We start from the raw sequence: 19,306 nt of genomic DNA, 5'->3' as shown, positions 1-19,306 counted from the left end.
GGAATGATAATAAGAAAAAAGGAGTGTCTTTCCTGTTGAAAGAGAGGTTGAAGACTAGAATTGCTCTGGAACCCGATGAAGCGCCCCCCACAGGACGGCAGGAGCATGGCTATTCTGAGGGATGAGGACTTGTGGGTGTCCACAGCTGCACAACCTCCCACAAGATGAGGTCTGATACACTGCCCTCTGTCAAGGGTGATGTATGGCCAGAAAAGGAAGGAGGGGAACCAGCATTAGTCCCTGGGCTCTCAGCCTGCAAGGCTCAGCCCGAATGCTGGCATCAGCACAGGAAGACTGTTTTTTCCAAATTAACAAAAGATGTTTGAGATCCATGATTCCATATTCATCATACATCAAATGATATATACACACAGATTTATAAATTCTATGGAAACATAAATGACACATCTCTGCACAATACACTATATTTTTCCATGTTCTAACACAAACCAAAACAATGTCCCATTACCTGTAATAAATGCAGGTCCCTTTTTTTATTGTCAGTGCTAGAAATACGTATTGATAATTACCAGGCACCTTGCGCTGAGGATTTTGGGAAAATACTCCCACTTTTCCTTTTTTTATATACTTTAAAAAATATATCTTCTAAACTCATCATGGAAAACAAAACAAAACAAAAAAACCCCAAAACCAAAAAAACAAGCCATCTTTTTAGAAAGCTTCCCCCAAATTCTTGGTCTATTAAAGAAAACCTAGTGCCAAATTTTGGCCTAATAAAACGACATTTTAAGTGGAATCTGAGTCAAGCCCCAAGGAAGGAACGAATACTGGTTCTCTGAGTCAGCAGAAGAATTCAGTCTTTGGAATCCAACACTCCATTATTCATTGGCCCGAACTGGTAAGAGAGCTGTCAGCACTGTGGAGATGACCAGAAAAGCAGAGGGTGGGTGTTGGGGGGGGTGTTTCAGGTGGATAATGAAAGAAAACCAATCCGAAATACCTCTCAGGACAACTCTGAACAGTATGTTGGGCGTTCATCATCCGGAGCGGAGCGGAGCGCTGCTCCCCCCTTGCTTCCATACTCCCCTCATTGCTCTGTGCCTGGGGTAATTTTCTGAGCAAGTGCTTAAAATCAAATGTCTTGTCAAGCCTCTGGCTCAGTCAGGCACAGCCTCCAGAGTCCCATTAAACAAGGCCAGAGGAAAGAATTGATTCCCGTGGAGGAGACAGCCCCTCCCTAAGCCCGTGCCCCAGGACGGCTCACCGGGGCCTGCGGAAGGTCAGGCCGTAGTGCTGACAGGCCAGCCCCACGGTGGGAGTGTACACGATGGGCATGAATTTCTCCACATCTGACGTCAGCACGCGGTAGAAGAGCTTCTCGTTCCGGTCCTGGAGTGTCATGAGAATGATGTACCTTGGAAAGGGAGACAAGAACCAAGCTGGTCACGTGGGCCCTACAGGTGGGAGCGCAAAGGGCCCTTGATGCAAAGACCCAGGGCTCCCACTCAGCTACGTACAATGGCACGTTCATGGGCAAATCACCACCTCTCCTCAGCATGAGTCTCATTTTCTATGAAATGAGGAGAGAATCATCTGCCTTATTGTACTTACTCTTATTCATGGAGTAGGCACAATTCTAAATATTCTACATTAATTCATTTAAAACTCCCAAGGACTTGTGAGGCAGGTACTAAAATGCGGACGACTTTAGAGATAAGGAGATGAGGCACAGTGAGATGAAATCGCTCCCCAAGGTCTCATGGCAGAGTAAGGATTTGAGTCTAAGCAATCTGATTCTCGAATCTGGACCACGGTACCATGGTTAGTTACGTTACCACGAGGTGGACATTGAGAAAAGACAACCAGGCTGGGGCAGAGTGGGGTCCAGGAAGATACTGAACACACCAGTGATTTTCCCACCCCTTGTGGCTGGATCCTGTCACAGCCAGAGCTCTCAAGTGTCTGAGTACGACCTGACCTCAGAAGGCACGCTCCCAAAAATCTCTTTCTCACCTATTCCCTGAAGCCTAAAATCACGAAGCCAGGAAAACAGCCTTTCATTTCATAGTCCTGAAAATGCAAAAACCCTAGGAGAAAAAAGACCCAAGGTCTGAAATTCATGATGGGGTGTAGGTGACTACTGACATCACACCCTTCCTGGACAACAGCTTAGGAGAGCCTGCGGGCACTTGAACCCTGGCATGGAATGGGTGAGAGTGATGTTCCCCTAGGGCAATGATCCCTGGGTGTGGTAACAGGGTCCTAGGTTTGAATCCCGGCTCTGCTGTTTCCTAGTTTTGTGACTCTGGGGAAGCCACACGACTTCTTTGGGCCTCAGTCTCTCCTTCCTTCCCAAAGGCACTGGTCCAGAACTAAAAATAGTGTTTAGAGGGAAGGGAGGATTTCTGCTTAGAAAAGCCAGCATCTCAGCTCATTACTGGTGTAAGCATTCTTTTCCTCAGTAGTCATTTACACACATCTCTTCTCAGTTCTACATTCAGTGATTTCAAGTTGGTAACTTGAAATCGGTCATGGTTGGGAATATTCCCATTATGGAAATGGGCAAATGTTACAAATCAGGGCTCCCTCGGTGCCCCAGAACCAGTCAGTAAACATTTACCAGCATACCATTACCCTTACCCAGAAGAAGCTGGGGAGCTTCCTTAGCATTTCCCTGAGCACCTGCTGAAATAAGGAATTCTGGGAATGAGTGGGTCAGAGAAGTCAGTGGGTCAGTGGGTCAGAGAAGTCAGCAGAGTGCCAGGAATAAGCTCTCTGGAGCTCCCACGATCAGGCAAGTCCCCTGCTCCTGGGGCCCGCCCTGTCTTCCCTCTTATATAGGTAAGTTCCATCTAGCTGAACAAACCCAGAGAAGTATGAGCAAAGAGGATTTCACGTTGGACTTTAATTCTTTGTAAATTTAACAGAAGAGGGAAGCTCAGGTTGTTCAAAGTTCAAAGCATGTGTAATGCTGTCAGTTGAATTCATTGTGTACTTTCTGGCTGGCTCTTCAGGGTGATGTAGCCAGACCCAGTGTGGGTAGAATAAACAAGAGGGAGTGAATATATAACCTGAGCTGCAGTATGGCCTTGGAGTTCATGGGAGTGATATCCACAGCATTCAGCCCTTCAGGACTGCGGGGGTGGGGGTTGGGGGGAGTAGGCCGAGATTTCCTCATTCACTACCATTTGGAAGCAGTGGCTACTGTGAGGGGAGCACAAGAAGGTGGGAACAGGATCACCTGTTCTGAGCTCTACCCACACGAGCTCTGTCCCCACGAGGACAGCCACGCCATCAACAACCCCAAATCTTGGCCATTAAGCTCTAACGATATGTAGGGGGAACCCATATCCTCCCCCTAAATTTCCACTGGAGCCCATAGCAAGGTGACGTATTTATTTTTACAAGCTTTTGCATAGGGCCTCCTGTTGTAAGTTACAGTTACTATGTAAGTGTTCTGAGCATGTTAGAATACTAATGCACTTAAGCCTTATCATAACCGTATGAGTTCGATACCACTGATCTACACATTGTGCAAATGAGGAATGACCCAGTCGGTGAGGGGTAATTTTTGCTATTAAGTGGTAGAATGAGGATTGGAACTTAGTCTGACACTGGGGTCTAGTCTTGTAGCCATTAAGCGCCAAAGTCTCCAGCTGTGGCATAGCAGAGCAGTAAAAGGCAGACTCCAGAGCGAACTGTGTTCGAATCCTGGCTGTACCAGTTCATAGCCATGTGACCTGGGAGGTCACGACCTTCTGTAGGGAAACTGACGAAGCTGACCCTGTGATTCCTCAGTTGGCTCTTCATGGAATATCCTCCCTAGGAGAACCCAGAGGGGTGGCAGGGTTAGTTACAGTTCCCATAAACGTCTAACATAGGATATCCTAGGTCCTTTCTGAGGTGTTGCTGTGCATTTCCACTTTGCTCCCCACAACATTCCCCTTATTCTAGGGATGTGGACAATGGACCCCTCTCCCGACACACTTGTCCTGCGCGCTCCCCTTATTCCTGCTGAGTGAAATGCCTTTTATGAACCCCACCGCTGTCTGATGAAACCCTAACTGTGCTTCTCGGGCCGACTCGGATGCCACTGCTTCCCAGAGGACCAACCAGATTGCACCTGCTGGAAGTCCGTCTCCCTTCCCAGTTCTGACTCTGCCTCGGTCCTAACAAGCCCAGTCCCTCGGGGAGATGACCTGGAGCTGGGGCTGGGACAGAGGCTCTCAGCCTCTCCTCCTGGAGAGTACAAGACAACCCGTGTGCTGCAGGAGACAGCTGAACTTGGGGCTTGGGTCGAGGGAGCGAACTCTAGGCACTGACTTGTCCAGGTCGCTCTGCTGCCGCTCGTAGTATCTCATGATCCGAAGGAGCTGGACGTCCTGGCTCAGGAAGCAGGGGGGGATCAGGCCGTGGATTCCAAGCTGCAGCCTTTCTTCCAGTGTAAAGGCCATCCCCTGAGAGAACAAGAAAGAAACACACACCCGTGAAGGAATACGCGTGAAACTGAGGAGCAGGGAGGTCCCAGCAGCAGAGAGCCAAAAGTCACCTTCTGCTGGCATCGGTCTCATGGTTTTCTCATGACTCAGTGGGGTTATGAGGTTTTAGAAAGAAGGCCGCAGAGCTGAAAGGCCATTTTGCTCACATCAGATCAAGAGCCATACTCTCAACATGACTTATCACTGTGGAGATCAACCTTGATCACGACCTTGATCGCCAGGCTGGGTTTCGCTTGCCCGTGTTCTCTGCTGTAAAGCGACTTCTTTTTCGGAACTCTCCTGCATGGGAGATTGGTCTCTTCTCTCCCATGTATCTTTATTCAGTCTCTTGTCTATATGAAAAGGGACTTGTGGGTATTTATTTTATACTTTGGATTATAATCCAATACAGCTTTATTTATTTTTTTACTCAAATTTTTCCAGCTTTGGCCACTGGGAACTTTCAGTCAGTTCCTGTGTCCCTTGAACATATGCTCTTAAGTCCTTCCTCCTTCCTCTCCTTTATCTCCTGCTTCTCTCCCTTCTTTCTCTCTCTTCCTTCCTCCTTTGCTTTTCCTTTCTTCCTTCCTCCCTCCCTCCCTCCCTTTCTTTCTTTCTCTCCTTCTCTCTTTCTTCTCTTTCTGTCTTTCCTCTCTTGCCTCTACTTCTTACTTTCTGGCACAGTATGCTCCAAGCCCGTCTTGTATATTGCCTACCCTAGTCCTAGAATCAGCCATTTTTTTTTTTTTTTTTCCCCCAGGGAGGCCTGATTCCTTCTTTGGAGCATGGCATTAGAACCCAAGATCTGGGCTCTTTTTAATAAATGTGCTACTTACTACTGGGGTTTTGTTGTTTCTAGTTCCTTTCAGCTGAAAGAGCAAGGAAATGAATCTATACTAAGCTAAACACAACTACAGCCAAATGTCTCTAGTCCATTACCACACGGGTCATTCTAGCCTCACCACTTCGCGAATCAGTAAATTCTCACTCCACCCAGGAGAGACTTAGCTACCCCCACCTGCCGTCTATGTACTTAGTTACTAGATTCCAGCACACATATAGAAAAGTATCAGAATTGTTACCTAACGCCGCAATGGGAATCAACTTAGTACACCAGCGTATAGTGCTTACGAGCTGTTCCTTTTGCCTTCAGTCTTAGAAACTCCACTTATTTCCCAAGTTACTCAGGTCATCACTTTTCCTTCCACCTCCTTCACTGAAGTTGTATCATACATTTATAACACAGTTATATTCTCCTGTCACAGTCTGCCTTCTTTCGTGGGATCCAACAACCTACTAAATGATTTGAGAAAATCTGGATACATTAAGAGCCATTCTTTGTACTGTAAAGTTCTATGAGTTTTGATAAATGCATAAGATCATGAATCCATCATGACAGCATGTGCTTTACCTATCAATCCCTCCCTTCCTTGCCTTGGACCTCTGGCAACTACTGATTTTTTTTTTAAAAGATTTTATTTATTTGTCACAGAAAGATATCACAAGTAGGCAGAGAGAGAAGGGGAAGCAGGCTCTCTGCTGAGCAGGGAGCCTAATGCGGGGCTCAATCCCAGCACCCTGAGATCATGACCCGAGCCGAAGGCAGAGGCTTAACCCACTGAGCCACCCAGGTAACCCACTGAGCCACCCAGGCACCCCACTACTGAATATTTTTACACTGTCTGTACAGTTTTGCCTTTTCCAGAATGTGAAACCATTGGGATCACACAGTGTGTAGCCTTTTCAGACTAGCTTCTTTCACATAGCCATAAGCATATAAAGTTTCATCCATCCATTTTTGTGCCTTCGTAATGCATTTCTTTCTTAAAGATCTTATTCATTTATTTAAGAGAGAGAGAGAGAGAGAGAGAGAGAGACCTAGCAGGGTCGGGGGAAGAGCAGAGGAAGAAGCAGGCTCCCCCTCTGAGCCACCTAGATGCCCCTATAACTCCTTTCTTTTCATCATGGGATGACATTCCAGTCTGGTTTTACTGTGGTTTGTTTCCCCATTTATCTATTCATCTTGGTTGCTTCCAGCTTTTGGTGAATATAAATAAAGTTGCTATAAATATTCATGGGCAGGTTTTGTGTGGACATGAGTTTTCAAATCAGTTGGGTAAATACGTAGGAGTGCAATTGCTGGACCATATGGTAAGACTATGTTTAGCTTTTTAAAGAAACTGCCAAACGGTTTTCTAAAGTGGCTTCACTACTTTGCATTCCCACAGGCAGCCTCTGAGTTTCTCTTGTTCCACACTGTCTCTAGCATTGGGTGGTGTCAGTTCTTAAAATTTTAGTCACTGTAATAGATATGGAGTGGCATGCTATTATTGTTTTAATTTGCAATTCCCTATTGGCATATTGATGCTGAGGATTTTTTCATATGCTTATTTTCCATCTGTCTATCTTTTGGTGAGGTAGCTGTTCAGATTTTTTGCCCATTTTTTGTTTTGTTGTTTTATTATTGAGTCTTAAGAATTCTTTGATCGACAGTTTCAATGCAACCTATATCAGAATTCGAATGGCCTTTCCTGCAGAAATAGAGAAGCCAGTCCTCAAAATCATATGTAATAACAAGGGGCCCCGAACATCCAAAACCATTTTTTAAAAAAAAGATTTTGAAATGTAATACAAAGCTACAGTAATCAAAACAGTGTGGTACTGCATAAGGACAGATAAATAGATCGACAGACTAGAATCAAGAGTTCAAAATAAACTCACACATCTATGGCAATTGATTTTTTACAAGGACATCATATCCATTCAATGGAGGAGAGAACAGCTTCTTAAAGAGTTGGTGCTGGGGCGAGTGCATTTTCATATGCAAAAGAATAAATTTGGTTCCCTACCTCACACCCAATACAAAAATTAACTAAAAATGGATCAATAACCTAAAATATAAGAGTTAAAATCATAGAACTCTTGGAAGGAAACATAGGGGTAAATCTTTATGACTTTGGATTTAGCAATGAATTCTTAGATGTGATACCAGAAGCATTAGTACAAAGGAAAAATTAGGTAAATTGACTTCATTTAAAAATTTTCATACAAAAAGGACACTATCAAGAAAGTGAACAGGGATGCCTGGGTGGCTCAGTCGGTTAAGCCTCTGCCTGCAGCTCATGTCATGATTCCAGGGTCCTGGCATGGAGTCCCACATTGGGCTCCCTGCTCAGTGGGAAGTCTGCTTCTCTTTCTGCCTGCCACTCCCCCTGCTTTTTCTCTTTCTCTCTGAGAAATAAATAAAATCTATTAAAAAAAGTTAAAAAAAGAAAGTGAACAGACAACCCACAGAATGGGAAAAACATCTGGAAATAGAGTAAGGAATTTAATATCTAGAATCTATGAATAATTGCTTCAGCAGAACAATCAACAGAAAGCAATCCCATTGAAAAGTGGGCAAATACACAACCTGAAAGTACATTTCTCCAAAGAAGATTTATAAATCGCCACTAGTACATGGGAAAAACGTCAGCATCATTTATCAGGAAAATGCAAAATCAAAACTACAGCGAGATGCCGTTTCACACCCACGGAGATGGATGGAATAAAAGCAACAGTAAATCACAAGTGTCGCTGAAGATGTGGAAAAAATAAAGCCCTCATATGCTGCTGGTAGGAACGGAAAGTATTAGCAGGCCCACCAAAAGTTAAACCTAGAACTACCGTTCAGACCCCAGCAATTCCACACCCAAGTATATTCCAGAAGGAACTGAAATCAAGGACTTGAACAGACACTGGTACACCAACACCCAACGCAGCATTATCGACAATATCTTCAAGATGGAATCAACCCAATACATGAACAGACCAACAAGATGCATATGTGTGCAGTGAGGGTTTATTCAAACACAAAAAGGAATGAAGTTCTGATCCATGCTACTACGTGGGTGAACGTGGAAAACAGCATGCTAAGTGAAATAAGCCAGCTATGAAAGGACAGATACATGATTCCACTTTCACAAAGTATCTAAAATAGGCAAAGTCATAGACACAGAAAGTAGATTAGAAACTTTTTTATGGTTTTTTGTTGTTGTTGTTGTTGTTGTTTTTCAGTAATCTCTACATCCGATGCGGAGCTCGGACTCACCACCCCGAGATGGTGAGTCGTATGCTCCACCAATGGAGCCAGTCAGACTCCTGTAGAAAGTAGATTAGATTTCACTAAGGGCCGAGATGGGCATGGTTGAGTTTTGCTTAATGGATACAGAGTTTCTGTTTGGGATGATGACACAATTCTGTGAATACACATCATGCCACTTAACTATACACTTAGAAATGGTTAAGATGGTACGTTTTGTTCTACTTTCCCACAACTTTAAAAAATTAATAATATACAACACCTCTAAACCACTGAGTCGTACACTTTAAATGGGTGAATTATAACTCCATAAAGCTGTCTTAAAAGAATTCTTTGCATGTTTTAGATCTGAGTCTTGTATTGCCCATGTATTCTGTAAATATTTCTCTGAGTATGTGGCATGTCTTTTCATTCTCTCACAAGTGTCTTTCACAAACAAGCCTCTTCTGGTTCGGGAACTGGCAGGAAGACGGGGAATCAGTGGGGCTCATGGAATCTGCCCCCTGGTCCAGTTAAGCCCTATGGAGACAGTGTCTGTTGGCAGGAGTACAGGGACTGGTTCCCTAAGGGACACTGAGAGGCATGGGGACCACAGCTGTTCCACCTTTATCTCAACATGATAAGGTGTCACCCATTGTGTAAAGGAGACCCCTTCTATGTAGAAGTCAGCCAGCACGACCTCAAAGCTCCTGGCTTCCTCAGCCCCCTGGCTTTCTCATGAAGGGTTCTGGTGGTGACGATAGTAGCAAGCCCCTGAGTAGTTGTCATGGTTGGAGGACAAGGAAGGGACCAGCATCCCCATGGGTGTTGGGTAGGGAACTCTGAACAGCCCTTAACTAATAATTAATGAACTCTATTTATAATGAGCCCCAGGTAATGCTAGGTTCCTCCTGGAAGTGCAGAAGGCTGTGTGGGTGATAAAGCAGACCTAGAGTTTTTGGAGGGCAGTCTAGCTTCCCCCAGACCCCTTGGGGGTGGGGAAGATTGAAAAGGCAGGGAGCACCAGAACTCCCCACACTGCTCTGCCAGCTGAAAAAGACCTCATCTCCTATAATTACTACAAACTCTTCTACATAAAGTTCAAGAGTGACAGGGAGATAGAAGCCCATTTGTTGATATCAACACCACATCCAACACCCATAGGGTTGTTGGCAATCATTGGCTCCAAGAAAAGGAGTCTAATAAATGCTCAGTCTTACCATATCCTTACAACCACACTGTAAGGAGGTTTTATAACCTCCACTTTCTAGATAAGAAGGCAAAGCAAGAGAGATTGCCATGCTCTGGAAGTTGCATAGCTATTCTCCATGTTTTATTGCATCTTAACCAGGATGCGTCTTATAATCAGGAAGTCCATTTGGTGGGATCATTTTCTTGTGATGATTTCTTTGACTAGAGGCAAGTGAAGAACCAAGATTTGATCACAAGCTGCATTCTTGCCCTTACAGTATTTTCCTCCTTGGTGATACGGACCCCAGAAAACGTAAGTGGGGTGGGAGTGGTGAGGGAAGAATGGAAAGAGAGAAAAATAAAGAAAAGAAAAATAAAGAAAAGAAGCAAATGAAAGTTTAGACCCCTTAGTCACTCCTAATTTTCTCTGTTTTTGTTTGTTTGTTTTGTAACTTAGGAATCTCAGAATACTAGGCTCCTCTAGTGTTTTTAAAAAGCAATAATGGGGCACCTGGGTGGCTCAGTGGGTTAAACCTCTGCCTTCAGCTCAGGTCATGGTCTTAGGGTCCTAGGTTCAAGGCCTGCATCGGGCTCTCTGCTCAGTGGGGAGCCTGCTTCCTCCTCTCTCTCTCTGCCTACCTCTCTGCCGACTTGTGATCTCTCTCTGTCAACTAAATAAATAAAATCTTTAAAAAAAATTTTAAAAAAGCAATAATGATACCTCAACTTAATGAAATTCTGAAAAGTTGTCCCTCCTCTCAGAAGAAGTGCTGAAATGGTAAGAAAGATTTACCCAAAGATAGGCTCCACTTTGTTTGAAAGTATGACTCACAGAGAATTCTTTACATACTCTCCACACAAGAATACCAAACTTCTTATTTATCAAAGTCCTAAGTCACCAGTTCATAAATCCCCTGTCCTGGCCACCAGCTTTGCAAGCTGGCACGACACTGAGGTCCCTGATCATTTCGCAGGAACCACTCACCTCCCCACCCTGGAGACTGAGCACTTTCACCAAACACCATTAGGCAGGTGACTGTTCACTGGCTTGGTAAAGACGGAATCGTCTCTTCTTGGCCCTGGAGATCCCAGGAGGGTCCAGGCCCTGAATGATGACATCATCTTCGTTAATGACCACTGTGGCTTTTAATAACAGCCTGCTTCTCTCTACAAGCCGAAGTTGTTTCTCTTGGCTGATTGCCACCAACTTCTTTTGTATTTGAGGAAAAAACTTATGACTGTTTAGCAACTGCTAATTTCAGGGATTAAAAAAAAAAAAAAACTTCCAGAAGCTTCTTTTCATCCTGAAGCTAATGTTAAGGCAACTTCAGATTTACAAGTTTGTACAGCAGAAATGCAGGCACTTTGCAGATACCATGGCCTCCAAGATAGGATTGGAACAAGCTGATTCACTAGCCTGTGGGAGAGAAGTATTAGAATTTGTATTTCTCTACAGAAAAAATAAACTTTGCTAATTGATACTGAAAACTCTAGGTCTTTGTGTCAGAAGGTCACATAATTCCCATAAGGTATACCAGGAATCCTAAGATAGAAGTCAGGCTTGTGCAACATGGATTTGGCAGTGCGGCCCTTATTCATTCTTATCACATTGAGAAATTATAGTTTCTGTGTGCCTGGTTAAGGAAAAGTCACGTATTATATTATCTAATTTTAATAAAGCTCTCAAAATAGAACAAGTGGCTTTTGAAAAATGGCCAGCTCTTTTAGTCATAGGTCAACCTTGCAGTGTTCAGCACATAATAGTAGGTACCTACAGTTGTTATGTTGAAACAATTGAAATGTTTCAATTATTACGGAGCCACTGCTCTGACCAAGTGGATAGCTCAACCAGCTCTGGCCTCTTTCAGGGAACTCCTGGACCTCCTGCTCCCACCACAATCCAATGGCCAAGGGGTTAAAGTCGGGCAGAGTGGGTGGCCTCCAGACCCTATTCTAGAACTAAAGGACTGGGACTGTTTTGAGTGGTCAGTGCCTAAACTGTACCAGGGTGAATCTTTTAAGTGTCAGCCCTGATTTTCCCTCACTTATCATCTTCTCTGAATGATCATCTCTGGTCCAGCTGCTGAAATCTGCCCATGGGCTCAGCATTGCCCAAGTTTCCGGGACAAAACTTTCTGACATCAGAGAGATTTCTGCATAGACCCCACCGTCCAATGACAGGGCTCAGAGGCAGCAAGCCGCATCGGGCTGTGCCCCTGACCCAGCCTCCTGCTGTTGAGACATCCAAGCTGCACAGGGCTCCTGTGACTTAGCTTTTCCGAGGGGAGACCTCCCCATCCCACTTGGGGATCTGCCTAATAGTTCTGGACCCTGAGCCTTGTGATGCACTTGCTAATCTCTTCTCATCCTTCCACAGGCATTGGTGAGTTCCTACTTTGTGCCAAGATGACCTGTTAGACACTGGGGAGTCCCAGAGGAAACAGGTGCTGCTCGCTGCCCTCCTGAGTCGATCAGAGGAGTCACGTGGATTAACACAAGATGGAGATTCTGGGCTTCTGCCTCGGGCAAGCCACTTCTTTGATTGTTTTCCCATTATGGGATTCAGTGAAACAATGGGCGTGAAGCACAGAGGCAGTGTTCGATGATGATGGAGAGTGCTAGGTGTTCTCCTGGTAGCTGTGACTATTTTGTTCACAGGGCAGTGGCCCAGGAGAGTCCATTCGCAGATGCCGGGGATAAGCCCCCAAGCACGCTTAGGAGCTAGTCTGGTCGAAGGGGCTGGAGGAGTAGGGGCCATGGTGATGTCACCACATTCCAGGTGAGTGCCTGCGTATGGCTGGGCAAAGCTCTTCCCCAGGCCGGACAGGCATACTCTTTCTGGCTGCCACGCACAGCCACACACCAGGACCTTGACCACTGTGCTCTGACGGCTTCCTTCCTCCATCTCCTAATCCACATCCAGGGCCACGAGGCCGTCGCTGACACCCCATATTACACAGCCTTCCCCCCCCTCTCAGCATCAGTGTCAGTTTTAGCACATGAATGTATTTTTTGATTGATTTCTTAAGCAGTAACTACTAGGTCCTAAACTTGGGGTGGTAAGCAGCAGGCAGGTCAAAGCAGCTCACACAGGTCTGCAGGACGGTAATCTCATCGTCAGTAACAACAGCAACTGTTACCTCTCCTGAGCACTCACGGGGCTGGGTCAGGCACTGAGACATGTGCTTCTCACTTGGCTTCTCTAATCCTCACAGCAACCCTGGGTTAAGAACCCTGTGATTATTATTTCCACGTGTGGACTAAGAAACCGAGGCCAGAAGGGTAACTGCTCAAGGTCACAAGCGAGTCAGTGGAAGAACCAGGAGGAGAACCCAGGTCCATGTGTTCCCAAAATTCACACCATTTTCCTCTGAGCTGATCAATGACTCCCGAGAGTTCACCGGTTAAACAAGTTGTTGATCGAGCTGGCTTTCATCTGAGTAGGGGTGAAAGTATTCTGCTTCTCCAAGTAGAGGCAGTGACCTTAACAGTGCAGCTGCCGCTGAGAGATCCTCTGTATCAGCCTCGGGCCCATCAGCCCATCTGCAAACAGGGGTGAGTGCACCCTGAAGATCACATGACACACACAGAGCCGTGTTTCCTCTGACCAGTGTTATTACGGAAGGAAGGGGAGCAGACACATGTGTAACAGTAAAGGCACTCTGTTCCGCCATCATGACATCAGGCTTGGAGGGGACTGCTTCTGCCTTAAGCCACTTCCTCCATCCATCAGCTGAGAGAGGCCTCCAGCTGGGACAGAGCTGTGCGCACCAGCTCCCAAACTGTACAGTAAAGGCTGATGAGCTGCTAGAGGACCAGAAGGCATTTTCTCCTCCTTTTGCGTAGACTCTATCCATTTGGGACTTTCATGAGTTAGGGTGACATGGACTCTTGGAGGTAGGAAGTGGGGTTATAAGGCTGCTGTTCTCTCGCTGAACCCCCCAGCCCCAGGTTTATGAGGGCCCCCGAGCACACTCCTGGGATAGACGTTTGGGGGACTTAGAAACTCACGCATTGGGAAGTCTTAGCAGACACAGGGCTGAGAATGCGGTCCCTCCACCCCAGACATAGCTCTGTGATCAAGGTGCAAAATTACAGATCCTGAAACACACTGAAAATTCCCCAAAGTGGAGGATACAGGGCTCATTAGTGGCCAGAACTAACCCAAACCCAGTTTTGGGCTCAAAGACTGGGCTTTGGTGCTGTGGGCTGCAAATTCACCGAGGCTGTCTGTGACTGTTCTATCTATGATATACAGAGAAGTTCTTGCTCTGGTGGGAAATACAATCCCATTTTCCCTCCATGGGATAAGGACCAGGACATGAAGTTGCCATTATGGGGGAATGGGTGGGGAGCTGCAGGTAAAAGTTCTACATTCAGTTTCTCTACTTTGGGGCTGTGTATCCTAGAGAGGTTACTTCACCTCTCTGAGTCTGCTGCCTTCACTGGGTGATTGTGTGAACCAAATGAGAATATGGATGTTGAGATTTCCCAAATTCAAAAAAGTGGCAGAAGGGCTAAAAAATAAAGGCTGTGACAACTGCAGTTTTGAATCCCTCTGAGTTCAGGACCCTAAGCAACTGAGCAATTACTCTTGATGGTATTTCTTTCCTTTCTGTCTCTTTTCCCTTCAAGATAGTAAGTTCCTTGAGGACAGGAATTATGACTATATGAGCCGGGTGCCTTTTCTGCCTAGCACGACTTGCATATTTTTTTGCTTTGTTATTTCTGAAATGGTCTCAGAGAGTTCATGTCATTTAGTCCTAGACAGGGCAGGTGTTGTTATGCCCATTTATAGAAGAGGAAATTGTGGCTCAGATGGGTCAGTGACACGGTGAAGGCATGTGGCTAATATACACTGTTCAAAAGCATGTGAGAATAATGGCTATTCCAATTGTTTTGCCATCGGAAGACTGGCGTATGCACAATTGTTGGATAAGGACCAACAGGCAAGAGAAATGGAAGAACCCGCTCCTGAAATACTTGGTGACTTCAGGATTTTGTCCTAACCAAACAAGGGGAGAGAGGTAGATAGCTGGAAGCCTTATGAGTCATTCTCTTGGCAAAATTCTCTGTGGTGGTTCGAATGCCTCATGACCCTTTCTTCCCAAGAGACTATTATTTAAAATTTAAATAATATTGTTCTTGGCACCTTGAACGCCCTCGTACTCAGCTGTCCCTCCATAGTGTAGCAGCAGAGGAAGGTGACAGACAGGGGAGCTGCTGAGGGCAAGGGAGGACCGTTTCCTTCCTCCCACAACACAGCCCCAGCCTGAGCGGCCTGGGTCAAAGAGTGAACCATGACCAGAAAGAATCAAATAAACAGACATAGTTGGGAGGGTCTCTGAATAGGCATTGTGCATGTAGCCCCGGTTCGGGAGAGTGAGTGCACGGGGGTGCCAGAATGGCACGTGAGACTGCCCAAGGACAAGTTCATCCAACGGAGCAATTTTCCAGCAGGTCGCTATTAACCTGTTACAGCCCTGACATCAACCAAATCCTCCTCCTCTGCATCCACCTGATCAGGAAGGAGGGCATTTTGACCTGGGGACACACGGGAGACTGGAGCAACCAGCCTTTTTCTCTGTCATGACATCGGGAAGCAGGAGCTCGAGGCCCAGAGTCCTTCTGGACTGACTTTATAACAACTGATTCTATTTAATTGCCTCTTTAGGTTTTACAGAGAAGGTTTGTTTCCTTGCTATGTTTGACAATTCCCCAAAAAGGAAAAAGAATATCCCTATGACAGCGTTTCCAACGGTTGCTACCCATTAGAACCACCTAGGGAACTGTTAAATGTCCAGATCACATCCCACCACAGCAAGTCAGAATTTTGGAGACAGAAACCTGGATGAGAAGTTGCTAAAGGTCCACGGGCTATTCCTAGGTACAGTAAGGGTTGGGAACCACTGCCCTATAAGGCGGGCTGTGAGAGTGTTTTGCCCATTTTGCAGAGGGTAACGCTGAGGCTAAGAGAATTAAATGATTTACCAAAACCAAGTCCCTAGCAAGTTGTAGAAACAGGACTTGAACTTTGAATTCCATTTCAAATTTTTGGTTCATTAATTTTTAAGTAACCTTTCACTTAACAAGTATGTTTTGAGGATTAGCCACGTAATAGGCACCCGATATACAGTGAGAGACCAAATATATCTGGCCTCTGCGTCCATGGAATTTCAGGCTAGTGATCTTTTCATTCAAACCAGTGGCCTTTACACTTCTTTGTATTTTGGAATTAATTTGGAATTATGCAGACTAGTTTAGTGCCTGGCAGGCTGGGGTGCTCAGCAAAATAGCAGAGTTCGGGTACACAAAGGAGAAGGGAGATAGGGCTTTGAAGATACTGGCTCTGGATTCAAACTGTGGCTCTGCCCCCACTAGCTGTGTGATCCTGGACAACTTTCTTAACCTCTCTGACCCTTAGTTTCCTCATCTGTGGAATGAAGATAGTAATACCCATTTCACAAGATTGCTGTGAGAACCAACTGAAACCCCCTGCATGGTGTGCCTAGCCAATGGCCAGCACATCTGTGGCACTCAGTCAATGGAGCTGTGCCTGGGTCCTTACTAGATGCTGAGTGTGGCAAAGAAAGCAAGGCTGCATAACTGTCGTGCTTCTGAGAGGCACAGCAGCCTAGAGCATCCTTAGATTTTCCCCTCCTGTGTATTCTTCCCTCTCTAACCTCTACCCTCAATCCACTGTGTTCATCTTCCTTGGTACTCAGAGCTGGGGCACCCAAATTCCGGGGTAAATCCTGGAGTTTAAGACTAGGCATCTGATAAATTTTAACTAGTAATGAGGACTTGATACAAATCTAAAATTAATAAGAGATGCTCAAAAGGGATCAGACTGCAAGGTAAAAGCTAGTACCAGGAATGCTATCTGAACTGTATTTCCATTTTTAAATCAGATTTGTATTACAAGAGAGGGAAAGGAAATGTTGCACCGCAAGCTCACATGGCTTGTTTCTGTTTGATTCACAGTGCTTCGATTCTACGATCAGCCCTGAACTGGAGCTTTGTTCCCCCATGAGATTAGAATCTCATCTTTGCACTTAATGAACTCGAAAGTCTTCTAAAAAAGTTCTCGCTTCATAAATATCGTTAGCTCTGGGCTCTGCATGTTTCAGGATGACATGCACGTAATGAACTAGCTCTTTCCCACCGACGGCTTCTGGACAGGGCCCCGGGATTTGCACACAGGCAGCATGGGTGGTCTAGAGCGACACGGTCTACTCCAAAGGGACACGTGCAGATGGCTTGAAATAAACAACTCTGTGCCCTACACATTTAGTGACACTGAGGCGCCAGCCTCTTCTAAGATCTACATCCTGTGCTGAGTGAAATCAATATTTAAAGTCTCCTTTAAATGACCCACTAAGAGCTGGCTGATTCCACACATCATTGGCTGATTGACAGGTCATTAGGGAATAGTCTGGAATATTCAGTTTGTAAGTTAGTGTATACATTATGATTTAAATGAATAAAGATATTAGTGATATGATTAGATGATGATATGATAAGATATGATTTAAATGAATAAAGATATTAACACTATTTCCTCAGTTCCTACTAAGGGACCGGCTCATGGTGGGTGTTGAATGAACCAAAGTACCACTTCAATATTCTCCTCCCACAATACCCTGGAAGTAACTCGCTTGCCTGGCGGGATGCAGGGAAGAAGCTGTAGAGCTGGACTAGACCCCAAGGCCTGGGTGCCACTGAAGCGATTGCTGTTGCGCTCACACACGGCTTTGCACCGCGTTCTCTGCTGTGGTTTTGCACATTCTGCACTAACCTTCATGAGCCCCATTAAAGATGAGGTTTGAGGGGTGCCTAGGTGGCTCAGTGTGTTAAGTCTCTGCCTTCGGTTTGGGTCATGATCTCAGGGTCCTGGGAGCAAGCCAGGAATAGGGCTCTCTGCTCAGCGGGGAGCCTGCTTTCCCGCTGTCTCTCAGCCTACTTGTGATCTCTCTGTGTCAAATAAATACATAAAATCTTAAAAAAAAAAAAAAAAAAAGATGAGGTTTGATCTGTCTATACCACAAAGTGAGTGTTTCCTGGCTGGCCTCATTCCACTACACCCCAGCCTTTTACCTTTAATACCTTCTTGAGTGAAAAAGGAGGGACACATGTAGCAACACTCAGTGTTCTCCCCTCAAAGGTTGAGGGAATGACCAGGCCTGGGAAGAGAAATGAATTATGTGCCCCAGGAGAACAAAACAGAGCAATGTTTGTCAAACTCAGTCAAACTCTGGCTGTGAACTCAATTTAGTAGGAAGTAACCACCATTTTAAAAGACAATAGGGGCGCCTGGGTGGCTCCATCTGTTAAGCATCCAATTCTTAATCTCCGCTCAGGTCTTGATCTCAGGGTCATGAGTTCAAACCCTGTGTTGGGCTCCACACTGGGTGTGGAGCCTACTTTAAAAAAAAAAAAAAAGATGATAAAGACTTGAGTAGAAAAATATCAGGTTGCATTATTAGTAGCAGTAAGGGTAAGTACTAGGTTCTTTTCTTTCTTTTTTTTTTTTTAAGATTTTATTTGTTTATTTGACACACAGAGAGAGAGCACAAGTAGAGAGAGCAGCAGGCAGAGGGAGAAGGCTCTCTGCAGTGCAGGAAGTCTGATATGGGTCTTGATCCCAGGACTCTGGGACCACGATCTGTGCTGAAGGCAGCTGCTTAACCAACTGAGCCAGCCAGGGTTGCTGAGTTGCTGGCATGCCAGGGTAAGAGCTGTTTTTCTCACTATTTACATAGTTGCCTGCGTGAGTGTATGCACACATGTGTAATGGGCATCTGTGGGTGTTGGCCTGTGATGTAAAGTGTACTTTTAACCACAAGTGTGATTTCAACATTTGAGAAACACTGTAGCTCAGGAGAGTGATTACTGGATTGCCAGTTCGAATCCCTGCTCTGACCCTCACAAGCGGCATGGCCTAGGTACCTTACCTAACTTTTCAGGTTTCAGGTTCTTCCTTTGTAAGACAGATGGTTAACAGTACCTATTTCATAACATGTGCAGCAGGGTGTCTGATGCTTAATAAGACTCACTAACTTAATGCCAGTGACCGTTACATTCAATACAACAGTCTGGGTGATCAGTTGGTGGCAGGCAAGGGAAATGGTTTGCATCATGTCCCCAGAATCATTTAATTCCAGATGCATATATCCGTCTGTTCCTGCATGCTTACCTATACGTCTCAGAAGCCTGTCAAACACCACATGGGCCAAACCAAACTCCTCTCCCTTGCCAGACCTCCAACCTGCATTCTCTCCTCAACACTGGAACCACCCATGAGCCCAGGAGGAACTTCAGAGGCAGATCCTGTGTTCCTCACAACTCTACCCATATCCAAGTCATTGCTAAGTTCAGATGGAGTTTTATCTCCTGAATGGTTCTAATTCTTCCTCTCTTTTCCGACTTGCTCATGTTCATCATCCTGTTCTCTTCAGTATCATCCCTGGTCTCTAATCAACAAATGATTCTTCAACAGCTGGGCTCTGGGCTCTGGGCTCAGCTACTGTCACCCAAGCTTTCATTGCCCTGCTCCTGGAATGCACCTTCTAGAACCTCTGCCAGACAGTTTCCAAAAACCAATTAGACCGTTTCA

The 19,306-nt window shown here is 45.4% G+C and overlaps 1 protein-coding gene across 4 annotated transcripts in view; it reads right to left on the bottom strand.

Moving 5' to 3' along the window:
• The window catches only part of ME3 (malic enzyme 3), a 218,260-nt gene that overhangs the window by 123,432 nt on the left and 75,522 nt on the right, over nucleotides 1-19,306 (bottom strand). For all 4 annotated transcript variants that reach the window (XM_032357748.1, XM_032357745.1, XM_032357747.1 and 1 more), the window contains 2 exons: nucleotides 4,285-4,418; nucleotides 1,226-1,375 (listed from right to left, as the gene is read on the bottom strand). In XM_032357748.1, coding sequence (XP_032213639.1) covers nucleotides 1,226-1,375; nucleotides 4,285-4,418 — 284 coding nt within the window. The remainder of the gene's footprint in view (nucleotides 1-1,225; nucleotides 1,376-4,284; nucleotides 4,419-19,306) is intronic.

Source organism: Mustela erminea, chromosome 9, assembly GCF_009829155.1.
Source record: "Mustela erminea isolate mMusErm1 chromosome 9, mMusErm1.Pri, whole genome shotgun sequence".
NCBI classification, from domain to species: Eukaryota; Metazoa; Chordata; class Mammalia; order Carnivora; family Mustelidae; genus Mustela; species Mustela erminea.
This window is presented reverse-complemented; position numbering and strand designations above follow the sequence as displayed.